We start from the raw sequence: 13,527 nt of genomic DNA on the forward strand, positions 1-13,527 counted from the left end.
TATAAATCAAATCCCTCTTTTGTTTCCTGAAAGCCAACTGGATGGTATGAATGTGTCTGTGATTTTACAGTGTAGAGACCACTCAGTGTACTCCAAACATTGTATGTGACAAAGGGTCAGTGATGCAATAAGTTACTTTACATGGGGAAGAACCCCTAAGGGAGTAAAAATATATGAAATTTATGTGCAAATGTAAAAGGTTCAAACAGTCAAAAGACTTATAAATATGCAAGTCAGTAAATAACAAGGTCAGGTGAGTGGAAAGGTAATGAAAAGAGACCCATTAATGGGCAAACAAAAAGAAATGCAAAAGTGCCTCTGACTGTAGAAAGCACATAGAGTCGCACCGAAGGGGGTTGTGAGGTAATGGATCCTAATTACCACCAGGCTGCTCTCCACAGGGGACACAATTGAGCTGCAAGAGGTAGCATTATGTGTGTGTTTATATACCAGTATATTTTTACACCCAAATTAGAAAAAATGCATTCATTTTTAGTGTTAATGAATGCTAAATGAGAAGATAAATTATCATAGTGAAATATGTAGAAAAAACAGAAGTGAAGCAAACATGAAAAGGTTAAATATTATGAAATACCGATGAGGGAAGTGAATATAGTATCAGACCACATAAATAGTTATGTCTAACTAAATGTGTCAACGTTCAAATTATTTAATGATGGAATACTGAACAAGAAGCATTGCACAATTTCAATACACTGGCCGACTCTGAAAAATCTTGTTGTATAAAAATGCAAATAATAATTTTGATCTCAGATAAAAACCTGTAGTTTTTGTTGCTGTTGTTGCTTTTAGCCTCTAACAGTTCTTATGATAATGGGAGATCTATTTTGTTTGGTGTGAGAGTGTTTGTCTGTGTTTTTAGAATGAGTGTGTTTTTCACACCCACGGTTCATTACAGCAGTTACAAAATGTGACAGTGTAAACCCTAACTTTAAAACATATAACCCAACCCACATGTCCCTCATCCAAGTGAGAAACTTTCATACATCTTTTAAAAAAATGCACTCATGATCATGGCGCCCTTCCTTTTTTGTCTCCTGTTAAAAGTCCATCCGTGCTTTGACCATACAGTATGTTTCTGTAATGTCTCTGTAGTGATGTCATGGACAGCTGTAGAGTAAGGTTATTGCTTTAGGACAGCTGCTGCCTGATTGAGCCCCAGTGTGCACCTGGAGCTTAAACCTCTTTCAAAATGTCCACCACTCAAAGAAGATTGGAGAAACTTCGCTGCATTTGTAGGGAGACCGGAATGTGTGTGTGTGTGTGTGTGTGTGCGTGCGTGTGTCTGTGTGTGCGTGTTTGTGTCTGTGTGTGTCTGTGTGCAAATGTGCACATCTCTGGAGCTATCTGGTGAGTGGCAGGGAGGCCAGAGTGTGAAGGGAAATGTTAATGATACCTGTGACAGCTCGGGCAGATAAGCGGGAGAGGGAGGGTGTGTGACACACAGTGAATAGTTCGGGGCGGGGGGAAGGGAGGTGGGGAAGTTTGGCCCAAGGGGTAATTTGCTCTTGAGCTCGAGTCTATTAATCTCCCATTCATTTACTAATAGGATCATTATTATCTGCTGACCCACCAAACTGTGCCTGTTTGTATATGCGACATGAAGCCAAAACACAGTGTAATTAAATTGTTGTCAACAAGATAGTAGGACTGGGAAATTGGATTAACACTTGGAAGGACAAGGACAAAAATACAAAGTCTGAAACTGAAAATGATTTTGACCTTATTTTGTCCCATCTTGGCTGTGACCACCCGAGGCCAGAGCTAATCATGAGAGCAATTAGACATCATAAGGCAGTGTACTTGTTGGGCAGGTCCCTGATATTTGGTCCCCTGGCTGGAAAGGCATCTGGTGGAAAGCCAGATCCATGTGCTAATTTCTCTTTTAATCTTAAAAAACTGGCCCAGTTGGAAAAAGCCAGGCTTGATGTAATCCACATACATAACAAGGTATACAGAAAACAGTAAAGATAAGGCTGTCAGCTGTGACCTAAACCAGTGTAGTTTCTATAAATACATAAAGTATCTTTAGTTGGTGAAGGCTTGCAGATGAGACATTAATACATATCTGGAAATTAAAAGTTTTTGAGAGACCTCTTTGTTTGCTATATCTGCTTAGCCAAAATGCACTATTGTTGACATTCATATCATAAACAGTAGCTATATTTTTAAACAATATTGCATCTACACCATGTTTAGGATTCTAACAAAACCCTGATAATGATGTAATGGGTAATTATTTGCCCATCAGACTTGTAAATCAACAAATAAAATGTAGTGTAATGACAAATAGCCCTGGATAGCAAATTCAAAAGTCATTATGTACTTTTAATATCTAGATGACTGAGGGAATTGAGGGATTACACAGACACGTACTTTTAACCATTATTATCACTCAACAATCTCTGTGCTTTGAATATTAGGTTTTCTATTGTTTTCATACCTCTTATGTTTCCTTCTAAGACAACTGATAATGTTTCTCCCACGCAAAGGGAAAAACACAAACAAACAAAAAACATGCTAACTGTCCAGAAACTCCAGTACAGAATAACATTCATATTGCAGCACTACAAACTTTTATTCTGGTGTGCAGCTACAACAACAAAGCACTGGGTGTATAGTGTCCACCATGAGGAAAAGCCCCCTGGTCACATCGATTCATCCATCACATGAGACACAAAAAGGAACTCAAACCAGGGTGGGATGTTAGCAGAAAAAATTCCCCCAAATTTAACCACAAGGAGCCAGAGCTGGACTGAACTGAATATACTGCATGTCTATGGGCCATTTGTGAATTAGGTAAAACTACATTCATGTTACACATGCAGCTCTTGTGATGTTGGGTTAATAAGGCACTCACATGTTATTGTCTCAATTACCCTATGGTGGTCCCGTAGTGTAAAATTCTTCCCAGTCTTTTTGGATAATACATTGGCATAAAAAAAAAATAAATAAAAAAATAAAAAAAAAACTCACACTTTGTTGCCCATTGTACTATAATAAACATTTACTGCTTAAAATTTTAGTACAGGCAACAATTGACTTATTCTCTGATATGATGGCACACTCATTACTCACGGGCATTGCGTAAGGGTAGGTGTAATAACGTCATAGTGTCAGGCTCCATGGTTAAGCAACGGTTCAGGTAAACCACAAGTTCGTGATGTATAGTTTCTTCCTGATGAACGTAAAAAGATTTGTCTCCACCTAGTGGTTATACGTACTTCTTAAGATTTTTTTTTTCTTTTTTAACAGTCTAAATAAATAAATAAATAAATACATACATACATAAATACATAAATAAATAATATGCTAGTTTATTTATATTTACATTTTCCATCTGATAATGATTAGGCCTAATTCAGATACGGTGAAATTGAATTCAGTCCAAAAAGAGATGTGCATGAAATTCTGTTGTCTGAAGTGGCTAGTAAGTGTTTTAATTCTCCCAGTATTTGGATCATTCTCACTGGTTTGCATGACCTTGCTAGCTGAATGAAATTGGACAAACCCAGAGCTGAGTCACAAGTTCAAGAATGCTGTTTATCAGGTTTAGGGTGCTTCCCTGACTGGTCCGACACATACAAAAAACTAAAACGCTGAAATACAAATATATTTAGTTTCACTCAGACGAGAAACGTTATTGGACCTCATTTGATGTATTTTAGTTGCTGAGAGTAAAAGGCAACTCATCCTCCCTGAAATGTTAATGAAGACACTTGGGCACCATGGCTGTCAATTTGAGTAAGAATGGCAATGAGCTGATGGCAGCTTATAAAGACGTATTAGATGGAAAGTCAGGAACAAACTGGTGAGTACTTTTTTATGAAACCCAAAATATTTAGGATAGACTCTTGAATATAAATTTATCATATTCTTTAGGGCGCTGTTTACCTATGAAGGAAATAGTAATGATATACGGCTTGCGGAAAAGGGAGGTAAGACGTGATCATTGGACAGATAAAATCTATTTGTAAATGAGTACAAAATAGGGTGTTGTGTACAGATGGAGGTCTGGAGGAGATGGTAGAAGAATTCAACAGTGGAAAGGTCATGTATGCCTTTTGTAGAGTCGAAGATCCTAACTCTGGTTTGCCAAAATATGTTCTCATAAACTGGGTAAGAAATATTAACAATAATTTATAGACATGTTTATTAAATATATTCTTCCTGTTAAGTGAGTGCTTTTGTGTGCAGACAGGAGAAGGAGTGAACAGCTCAAGAAAAGGAATATGTGCTAACCACGTCTTATCTATGGCCAACTTCCTTAAGGTGAGTCAAAATAATAGAAATGTTGTAGTTTCTTACAATTGTACAGTTTGACCTACAAAAGCAGCAATAAACCATATGAGGAACATTATAGCTACACAACCACTGCTTTTGAGGGGAAAGGAGAGTAGGCCAGATATGGACCCATACCACAACATACAATCCAATACTAGATATGACTTGCTGATATACATGTAAGCCAGTGCCCCTGCAGTTTATCACATACATAATGCCAATAAAGATGAAGACATAATAAAACCAAGTGGTATCATCTCCTCATTAAAAACATGCCAGGAGTTGTGTTTGGATTCATTCACACATGTTTAACTCACACACCCTGCATATTTAGGCTGGGTTCTTCTCTCAAATAGAAAACACTGTTCCACCTTGTGATGTCATGTGATAATTATAGGAAATGATCCACTGTGTCTTTAAACTTCATACACCTTCACTAGAATCCTTTGGGTATTTTTTTTGCAATTTCTTAACTTGAAAACTACTGCTTCATGACATCACGAGGAGGAACGAGGAGGAGCTTTGGAGATTAGACAAAAACATGAATGAAACAAAACAACTCCATTTATGTTTTTGAAGATGTAACAACATTGTAACATGGCTTAAACAGTTGTTTTTATGTTCTATAGTATATCAATATAAAAGTGTAATTACAGCTGTATTTGTTTTGGTGTGGTTTACTACAATTGTATTGGTTTTGGCATGAGTTACTTACTTTCAGGGAGCCCATGTGACTATTAATGCTCGAGATGACGATGATGTGGAACCTAATGTTATCCTGGACAAAGTGGCCAAAGCGTCTGGTGCTAGCTTCAACTTTCATAAACATAAAGAGACAGGATATGTGGATGTGCCCCGAGGGCCTGTGGTGAGAACGGAAGACACACACTTACATGGATGGACTAAAAGAGACACTAACTTAAAGTGATTTCTTCTGCACTGCAGGGCTCAGTGTATCGCAAAGTCAACGCAGTAGAGGAAATACAACATATCAACAAAGACGACTTCTGGGTCAAGGCACAGGTATTACTTGGAATGCAAACGCTCACCTTTTGAATACAATAACTGGATTGTTGACAAATATAATATGATTTTCCTACAGAAAGATGAGGAAATCCGGAAGAGAGAGGAGATCAAAAGAGCAGAGCAGGAGCAACAGCAGCTGGAGAGAGAGAGGAAAGAGATGGAGGAACGCCAGTCCAGGGAAAGAGAGAGGAGGGCCAAGGAGAGAGCCCAACAAATCGAACAGGAGAAGTATGAATGCCACACCACTTCATGATAACACTGAATATATTATCTGCAACCAAATAAATGTTTTATAAGTAAATTACCATTAGGCCATAAAAAGAAGGCATGTAGGGGTCACAATGTGGATCCGAGTCCCCCAGAGATCCCTTATAAAATGTCCTCTTGAGGATGAAAATGTGATATGAAAGTAATTCTGATTCTGAATCTGACCTCCTAAAGGTCAATTATAACCATAAAACCAATTTTGTTTTATTACTGGTAATGTGGCTTATCCTCCATCGACAGATAAGCTCACGCACTGGCTGTGAATAGCTACATCATAGAGAAAAAAATTATATTTGTTGGTGCATGGTTAATAATTTTATTCAAGTTAACTTTTTAATGTTCTTGAAGGATACATCAAAAGCAGAGAGAGCAAGAAGAGAGAGAACAGGAACAACAGCGAGAGGTAAGTCATTTCTGAATTTGTTTGTTTGTTTGTTTGTTTGTTTTAAAAGTACTGTTTTTAGAATCTTGAAACAAAGGCAGAAAAGAAAACAGGAATAAGTCACGCAGCATCCGTACAGAAAGCCAATGTGAGTGTTCACTACGTATAACTGGACCTACTTCCTCACTTTCTGACCTATTAGTGTGCACTGATTTGCATCAATATTAATGCCGTTTTATGAATGTATTTTGTCACAGGAAGCAAAATCTTTAATTTCACAAAGATCATTCAATCCCAGAGATATCTTTAAGCAGCGAGAGCAGAGCTTTGATGGCAACAACTCAAACAGTCCTTCAGCTTCCAGACCCGGTAACAAGAGTGATCTTAGAATGAATTCCTCACCATCGGTCCATCTAATAGTTTCTTTGGTTGTTTCAGGTAAACTGCAGAGTCCCTTCTTGTATCAGAAGAACACTGGGGTTCCAGAGCAGTCACGGTACAATGCGTTTCCTGCTCCACTAATCTCTGTGAATCCTGAACCAGCTCCTTCCCCTAGCCCTCAGTCCCCTCTTTCCCCCATGTCTCATGTCAGACCACCCTCACCAGAGCGAGACTACTCACCTACTCAGGGGATCTCACCAATCCCCCCATTGGTCACACAGTCACCAGGTCTGTCAGCAGCTTTGAGTTGGTCCACATGCATTTTTGTACTGATTGATTATATTGTTATGTGTATTTTGTGTCTGTGTGTGTATGTGTGTGTGTGTGTGTGTTATGTGTAACTGCGTACAGATGCAGCTGAGAACGAGGAAGGAGAGTGGTCGGATGAGTTTGATGACGAGGTTGAAGAGTCTTCTCCAGGTGATATAACAGAAAGCAGCAGAATCAGAATCAGTTTTAATGCTAATGTCAGTGAACAAAATTCACAAACTATAAACTTTCTTTGGGTATAATAATATAAACTATGTTAAAATAAAAATATGAAAAATAAGAACACACATTAAAATAAGGTAAAAAATAGATTTACGAATACAATATCCTACCGTAGCCTCCTTTGCAAAACCTCAAACTATGATGAACATAAAGGACGAAAACTCATTGTCTGTAGTCATGCACTTTATGAGAAAGCAGACTGAATGATGTATGTTTAGCATAAATATTGGTTCCTTGCTCATTAATTACATGCCTAATCAACTAATGTACAGATGTGTAAGATTTATAGAGCAATGCTTTAAATTTTTTTTTTATATATAATATGTGCTATTAAGTTTTATATTGTTATATTGTTTTCAGATCGTCATGACTTGTATAAGGAATCAGTGAAAGCTGGAACAGAGCAAGATTTATATGAAAATATACAATATACATCACAGGTGAGCACCTATATCTATCTATATATTTATTTATTGCATTTGCCATTAGTTATTAATTCTAACATTGCATCACTCCACATCAAAAGGCTGATGAGAACCATGTGGCTGCTAGTGGACAGGGAATTACTGCCAGAGCTATCTATGATTACCAAGCTGGTATGTACTTCTGTCATTTGCAACTGTTTGATTGTGTAGTCAATTGCTGACATTTTTGTATTTCCTAACTTATCCCACAGCCGATGACACAGAAATAACCTTTGACCCCGATGATATTATAACAGGAATTGACATGATTGATGATGGCTGGTGGAGAGGTTTTGGACCTGATGGCCACTATGGAATGTTCCCCTCTAATTATGTAGAGCTTCAATAACTTCAGCAATGTATTTTTTCTCATCTAATGTTTGCATTTTGAGGATTTTGAACATATGGATAAAACTTTATTACAACCTATTACCAGTGAAATGACGAAATAACTTTCAAATTTGTTACAAAAATAAAAAATTAAGGCAAAGCCTATTGCTAATCCTTCCTTCTCATTATCTTACTGTTGCCTACGGTTGGCTCAGAGTGTAAATCAATTTTATCAGTATTATGAGAGATGCAGGATGTTATCAAATGTAGAACTTTGTAAAATAAGCTTACAAATGAAAGATTCTGGTGTACTGGCATCAACATGAAATGCATGAAGCTCATATTTTAATTTTTTTTTAAATTCTTATTACAGAAACGTAACAAGACAAAACATCAAAGGTGTATACAGTATAAAGTGCAGATGGGATGGTTGTTGCATCAGTGCAAAGTCCAGTTCACAGTTACAGCAGGAGTGGAGGGTGGAGAGATATATATGCACATACAGTACATACACATAAACACATACACACATAAATACTTACATACATAATTTAAAGCCAAAACGAATCAAAAACAAAATTGACATACATGTAAATTTAAATTGAGGCAGATAAGGCGTACAAAAAAATCAATACAAGAAAATGAGGAAGTGGTTAAAAATAAAATCCTAATTCTTCTGTAATTTTAATAGATTTAATGTTAGACATAGTTTTCAGTGTTTGAAGATAATTTTTATGTCTAGTATAATGATTTTGAAAAGATTTCTGGAATAGACTATTATCACGCTGATACGTAATACTTCCGCATTCAGTGACCTTTGTGCACGCCTACTTCCGGTGAATTATCGCTCTGTTGATTGAACTCATGATGGACGAACCGAAGTTGTTTACATAGACTACATCCCTTATAAATTTACTGAAAATATCCTTTTCCGACGTAGATCGTCTCATTGATCAATATTGAATCACAGCCCGCTCCAAAGTGGACAACGGACACAGTTTATTTTTTGAAAATTTCACCTACGACTATGAAGGTGAGTGCTACTAGCTAACATAACTTTACAGTTGCCGATCCGACATACCATCACTCCGATATTGACGTGTTATTGTCAGAGTAGCGGCATTTCCATTTTTTATCAAACGTCCCTGCACTCCGACATTTCTTTATCCTTTGGTCGAAGTGGCAGAATCCTATTGTTGAAGGAGCACCACTGTGCGTAAAGGTCCTGGTACTGCGAGTGCAGCCGAACAGCGCGTCTACAAGCGACAGACGCGTAAGAATTTGAAACTTTATGAATGAAGAGGTTACGGGGCGTTACCTGATACTGCAGGTGGAAGCGCGCGGTGACGCGCATTTGGCTCAAGGCGCAATGATACGGCCAAGCAGAGAAACTACGAAAAACTGAATTGTGTGACAGTTTGGACATTTTTGTGAATGGACAGGAGCAGGAGACATTCATTACCTGTTGGCAAAGACTAGGGCACACGAGAATGCGCTGTAAAGCTCAGTGTGTTGCGACAGTGAACCGGTGCCGGGCTCGCAGTCAGATAGACACTAAAAAGATCAATGATTTAGGAATCTGGATATTTTCTTGAATAAGGGCTAAAATATTAGAATTATACCTGGTCATAGAGGACAGAGCGGCTTACACAGGGATCCAGAAATGCCTCGGTCCCTTATAAACTCATAAAAGTTTATAAACTCATAAAAGTTTATAAAGAGGCGGCTGCAGCGCTCATTCTCCTCGTGCGCGTACTTAAAGTTGCGGACTTTTACGCACTCGTTAACCTGGCACCTCCACGCGCTCTCACCTGCAGGTGGTCAGGCGTATGTGGCCCCCTCTCGTGCCAACAGAGCAGCGTGCGTAAAGCTCTGCGCGCTCTAATGGCACAGAGCTTTACGCCAAATACCCTCCAATACGGAATGGCGGTTCTGTCTCTTTTTCTCTCTCTCATTCAAGATTAGTCCTGGTATAGTCCTGGTTCATTGGTGTCGGAATGGGGGCATGTCGGGGTGGAGAGTTGTTGAAATGACGGTATGACAGAGTGCGGGTCTGTTGGAGTGACTGTATGTCGGGACAGGGGTTGCCTATGCTTTAGAACAGGAGGGTTAGCTTATGCTAACGTCAGTTTGGTGTATGGATATAAGGCGTTTACCCAACATACCCAACAAAAGCAAGAGTATTAATTTTTAAAAGAGGCTAAGTAAATGCCCCCATGTCATTTGTATTCTGAGAGGAAGAACGTTCGCCTCTTTCAGTCAGCTAACGTCGGCATACGAGTGTCTCTTTTGCTAGCGCGTAAAGGAGAAAAAAAGTCCGCTTTAACCAGGCTTTCTCGGTGCTTTGTTTTCTCAAAACACCGTGATGTTTCGGACTTCAATGGACTTTACGATGCTATGAGTAAATAAAAAACACAGAGCGAGAACACCTGTTTGAAGCGGACTTTTTCCCTCCTTTTTGTGTCTGATACATTTGTCCTGCTCCCGCTGTGGAGCTTTAACTGGTCCCAGTAACTTCTTTTGCCAATTATAAAGGTATTACAAAGTATTTACAAAGAATATGCATTGATCCTGCTGATTATAGGGAAGGCTTTCCCTTTTTCATTGATTTAACAGCAGATTCCATTTCTGTTTTGGTTATAGGTTGATAACATTGTGACCGTAGGGTCGTAGGGATGGAGGTTTTTATAGACTGAATGAATGAATCACATAATTCGGGAGAGAGTTAGATGTGTAGATATTGCTGTAGAATTTTTCAACATGTCTAGTTATTTCAACTGGGTTAGAAACTACATTATCATCAAAGTTTAAGAAGATATCAGTGTTTCTTTTTTTATTTTATTTTTTCCAACGCAAAAAAATAACTGGTGTTTTTTTTTCTCCCTGTTCCAGCCATTTTCTCCGTGATCTGATAAAGGCACCTTTGGTTAATTCAACATAAATTTGATACATTTCTTCTTTTAATTGTTTTATCATGATTACTTCCTCTTCATTGGCTGTTATCTTTACATAAAAGGACATTTAACTTTCTCATAATTTCTGCATGAAGCCCATCAAGCACATTTCACATTATTGTTAGGGGCCCATGACGTCACATTACCGACTCCAGTCAAGTACAGCATACGTCATCATCATGCGTTTTTTCATGCTAAGGAAGAAGCGGTGAGGAAGGAGAAATGGCTGCAAGGTTATTGCTCCGCTCAGCTTTTAGAGCTGCCACAGCATGCAGGTCTGCCCGGGTACCCGTCATGGCCCGCACAATGGCCGCTGGAGGTGAATTTATTACCAGACAAAACACTTCAACTTTTTAGAAAAGAGCCGTTTTAAACGCTCAACACGATGGCGCTTGAGTGTGCTAAACATTGCGTGGCTAACTGGTTGTAGTTGTCACCGCTTGAAGAGGTCAAGCGTCTTCCTTGCGTATTTAAAACGTCACGTTGTGATGTTTTATCTTATATACAAAGACGTATATATGCTTATAGTGGTTCATAGTTACCGCCCGCCTGGTGTTTAGTTGTAGCTTGGATAAGATGAGTTGAAGCGCAGCTTATCCAGATCTCATCTGCTAAATGAGCATTTCAAGGTGGTCAGTTGCGTTCTCTTCCTAGTGCCTAACAACATAAAAATATTTTCTTATATTTTCTCGTATATTCAAAACATTCTTTGGCACATTATCTTACATTTTTAGATAATGTATATAATTTTATACATTTTGTGTAAACTTCTGTTTGAAGTTGGACAAATGTATAAAATTATATAATCACTTAAAAGTTTTTATAGACCTTGTGCTAGTTCTGATTGGATTTTCTTCTGCTCTTGTAGGAATTCCCAGTGACGAGGAGCAGGCCACTGGACTTGAGAAAGTTATCATGAAGGCCATGGAAAAAGGAACAGTATGTTATTTAATTGTGCTTGTCTTTATTAGGTATTCATTCAAGCTTGAATACTTCGGGAAGCCATACATGTATAATGCACTGCTTGTAACAAGAGAGTTGAATCATCTACAAGATAATGTTGGAATAATTTTGAAGAAATACAAAAATGGTCAAGCTCAAAAAGGTCTGATCAAAAGTAAAGTTTGCTGTGTTGTCTATCTTGAATTTTGAGGGTAATATATTTATATGTAATGCTTATACATCTATCAAGACATCTTATAGGCACATTTCTGCCTTCTTGATTGCAAAAATATCATCTTATTGTTTAAAAAATAACACCCAAAAACACTGAGAGATTCATTTTTCACAGTATTTGTAACCTGCTTTTTTATGTCAGGTACAGTGATGAAATTATATTTTGTGTTAGAGATTTAACTATTTGTACAAACTGTACAGTTTGTGTACGCTGACCTCTCTAGAAGGTTCAGTTGTTGCCGTTCCGTCCATGCTTTTAGATTTCAATAATGGAAGTGTTCTATACCAAAGCATTTATCATATCCCTGTTGTAGGATCCTTATAACATGATGAAGCCAAAGGAATATGCCGGCTCTAAGGCTGACCCTCATCTTGTTCCTTCTATCAGTAACAAGAGGATTGTCGGCTGTGTCTGTAAGTGTTTTTCACATTTAGCTTGTTTATATGTATCAAGACTTCTGCCTTTGTTTTAACTATGTTCATCTGTGTTTAACCTGTCTTAGGTGATGAAGACAACACGGCAGTGATTTGGTTCTGGCTTCATGAAGGCGAGCCTCAGCGTTGCCCATCATGTGGTGCCCACTACAAACTGGTTCCACATGAGCTCCCACATTAATATATAATATTTACTCATACTTATTTTAATTCTCTGCTACATGTATGGGCCATAGAGCACCTGTATTCCATTGGAACAAGATGAAAGGATGAGACCGTTGGAGCGCTACCATGATGAAATCCTTTCAGTACATTACATTTTAGTTTCAGTAGTCAAGTGTATAGTTGAATCCTGTTCTGTTGCAGTACTTGAAATTTCTAACCTCATTTTTTTCTTTACCTCATCACTCCTGTTAGTGTCAAGAGGGAACATTATTGGACTGTGGGACACAACTTTGAAAGTATTCAAACAACCGTTTACTCTGTTACACTTGAACCAGTACAATTAAAATATTCTAAATGTTTTGAGTGTTTTATTCAAGTAATGAATATTAACATTTAGTGCAGTCTTGTGCATATTATTACCATTGATGGTGCAAGCATAGTTGAGATGGCATGTTTCTTGTTTTTAGGAGTAGCTTAGAAATGTCACCTCAGTATTTTTTGTCACAAATGGTCCCTGCTAGGTAAAAGTGCTATAAAATAATATTGAATTAACGTTTTTGTACTTTCAATGGCTCAAATCTTTTGTCTACTTATCTTCTGTCTAAACACATCAAACTTACATGAATATTTTTAGATGAGGGCCATTTTAGGTGTACAATCACCTGTTTTTTAGATGTAAAAGCACAAAAATTGCAAAATGTTCTAAAATGAAACTCAGGTGGATTATTTGAGTTGATGTTATTAGTGTAGCATCCTGGTTGAAATGATGGTCTCATATACTGATGGTTCACAACTTTTATTTTTGGGCTTTGTTTGTGAACACACCGTAAGGACTACAAAAAAAAGTGAAATAAAAAACAATTCGCTCTTACAGTGTACCTTTTACTCCTTTTAACGTTTCAATCATTTAACCATTTATAACAATCTCCAGTCTGACAATCTGATCAATTACTCTTTACCAACAACAAATCGCATAAAGTCTGAATTTTAGTATTAATCTATGTTGAACAAGAAATTACACATTAAAATGAATTAGTCAAACTGCGCATAACATTTCTTAAGAAAAGCGCACTGGCACCACCTAGTGGAC

General features: G+C 37.8%; 2 protein-coding genes across 2 annotated transcripts; both read left to right on the top strand.

Annotated features, from left to right (window-relative positions):
• Positions 1 to 2,267: 2,267 nt before the first annotated feature.
• Positions 2,268 to 7,867, top strand: dbnla (drebrin-like a). The gene is made up of 15 exons (XM_055153345.1): positions 2,268 to 3,832; positions 3,904 to 3,959; positions 4,028 to 4,140; positions 4,219 to 4,293; positions 5,027 to 5,173; positions 5,251 to 5,328; positions 5,408 to 5,559; positions 5,947 to 6,001; positions 6,063 to 6,128; positions 6,238 to 6,349; positions 6,419 to 6,649; positions 6,773 to 6,841; positions 7,274 to 7,353; positions 7,440 to 7,509; positions 7,590 to 7,867. The coding sequence occupies exons 1-15, from the start codon at positions 3,750 to 3,752 to the stop codon at positions 7,724 to 7,726; spliced, it is 1,524 nt and encodes a 507-aa protein (XP_055009320.1). The 5' UTR covers positions 2,268 to 3,749; the 3' UTR covers positions 7,727 to 7,867.
• Positions 7,868 to 10,826: 2,959 nt separating this feature from the next.
• zgc:86599 (cytochrome c oxidase subunit 5B, mitochondrial) lies at positions 10,827 to 12,796 on the top strand. Its single transcript, XM_020926515.2, has 4 exons — positions 10,827 to 10,980; positions 11,530 to 11,600; positions 12,152 to 12,251; positions 12,341 to 12,796. The coding sequence occupies exons 1-4, from the start codon at positions 10,884 to 10,886 to the stop codon at positions 12,451 to 12,453; spliced, it is 381 nt and encodes a 126-aa protein (XP_020782174.1). The 5' UTR covers positions 10,827 to 10,883; the 3' UTR covers positions 12,454 to 12,796.
• The last annotated feature ends 731 nt before the right edge of the window (positions 12,797 to 13,527 follow it).

This window comes from Boleophthalmus pectinirostris, unplaced genomic scaffold (genome assembly GCF_026225935.1).
Source record: "Boleophthalmus pectinirostris isolate CB_2022bp ecotype Guang Dong unplaced genomic scaffold, ASM2622593v1 HiC_scaffold_18, whole genome shotgun sequence".
Lineage (NCBI taxonomy): Eukaryota > Metazoa > Chordata > Actinopteri > Gobiiformes > Gobiidae > Boleophthalmus > Boleophthalmus pectinirostris.

Coding starts and splice junctions, on each gene's coding strand:
- dbnla (XM_055153345.1), top strand. CDS start 3,750: ATGGCTGTCAATTTGAGTAAGAATGGCAATGAGCTGATGGCAGCTTAT. Junction 6,129..6,237: donor CATCCGTACAGAAAGCCAAT/GTGAGTGTTCAC, acceptor ATTTTGTCACAG/GAAGCAAAATCTTTAATTTC. Junction 6,350..6,418: donor TCCTTCAGCTTCCAGACCCG/GTAACAAGAGTG, acceptor TGGTTGTTTCAG/GTAAACTGCAGAGTCCCTTC.
- zgc:86599 (XM_020926515.2), top strand. CDS start 10,884: ATGGCTGCAAGGTTATTGCTCCGCTCAGCTTTTAGAGCTGCCACAGCA. Junction 10,981..11,529: donor CCGCACAATGGCCGCTGGAG/GTGAATTTATTA, acceptor CTGCTCTTGTAG/GAATTCCCAGTGACGAGGAG. Junction 11,601..12,151: donor AGGCCATGGAAAAAGGAACA/GTATGTTATTTA, acceptor TCCCTGTTGTAG/GATCCTTATAACATGATGAA.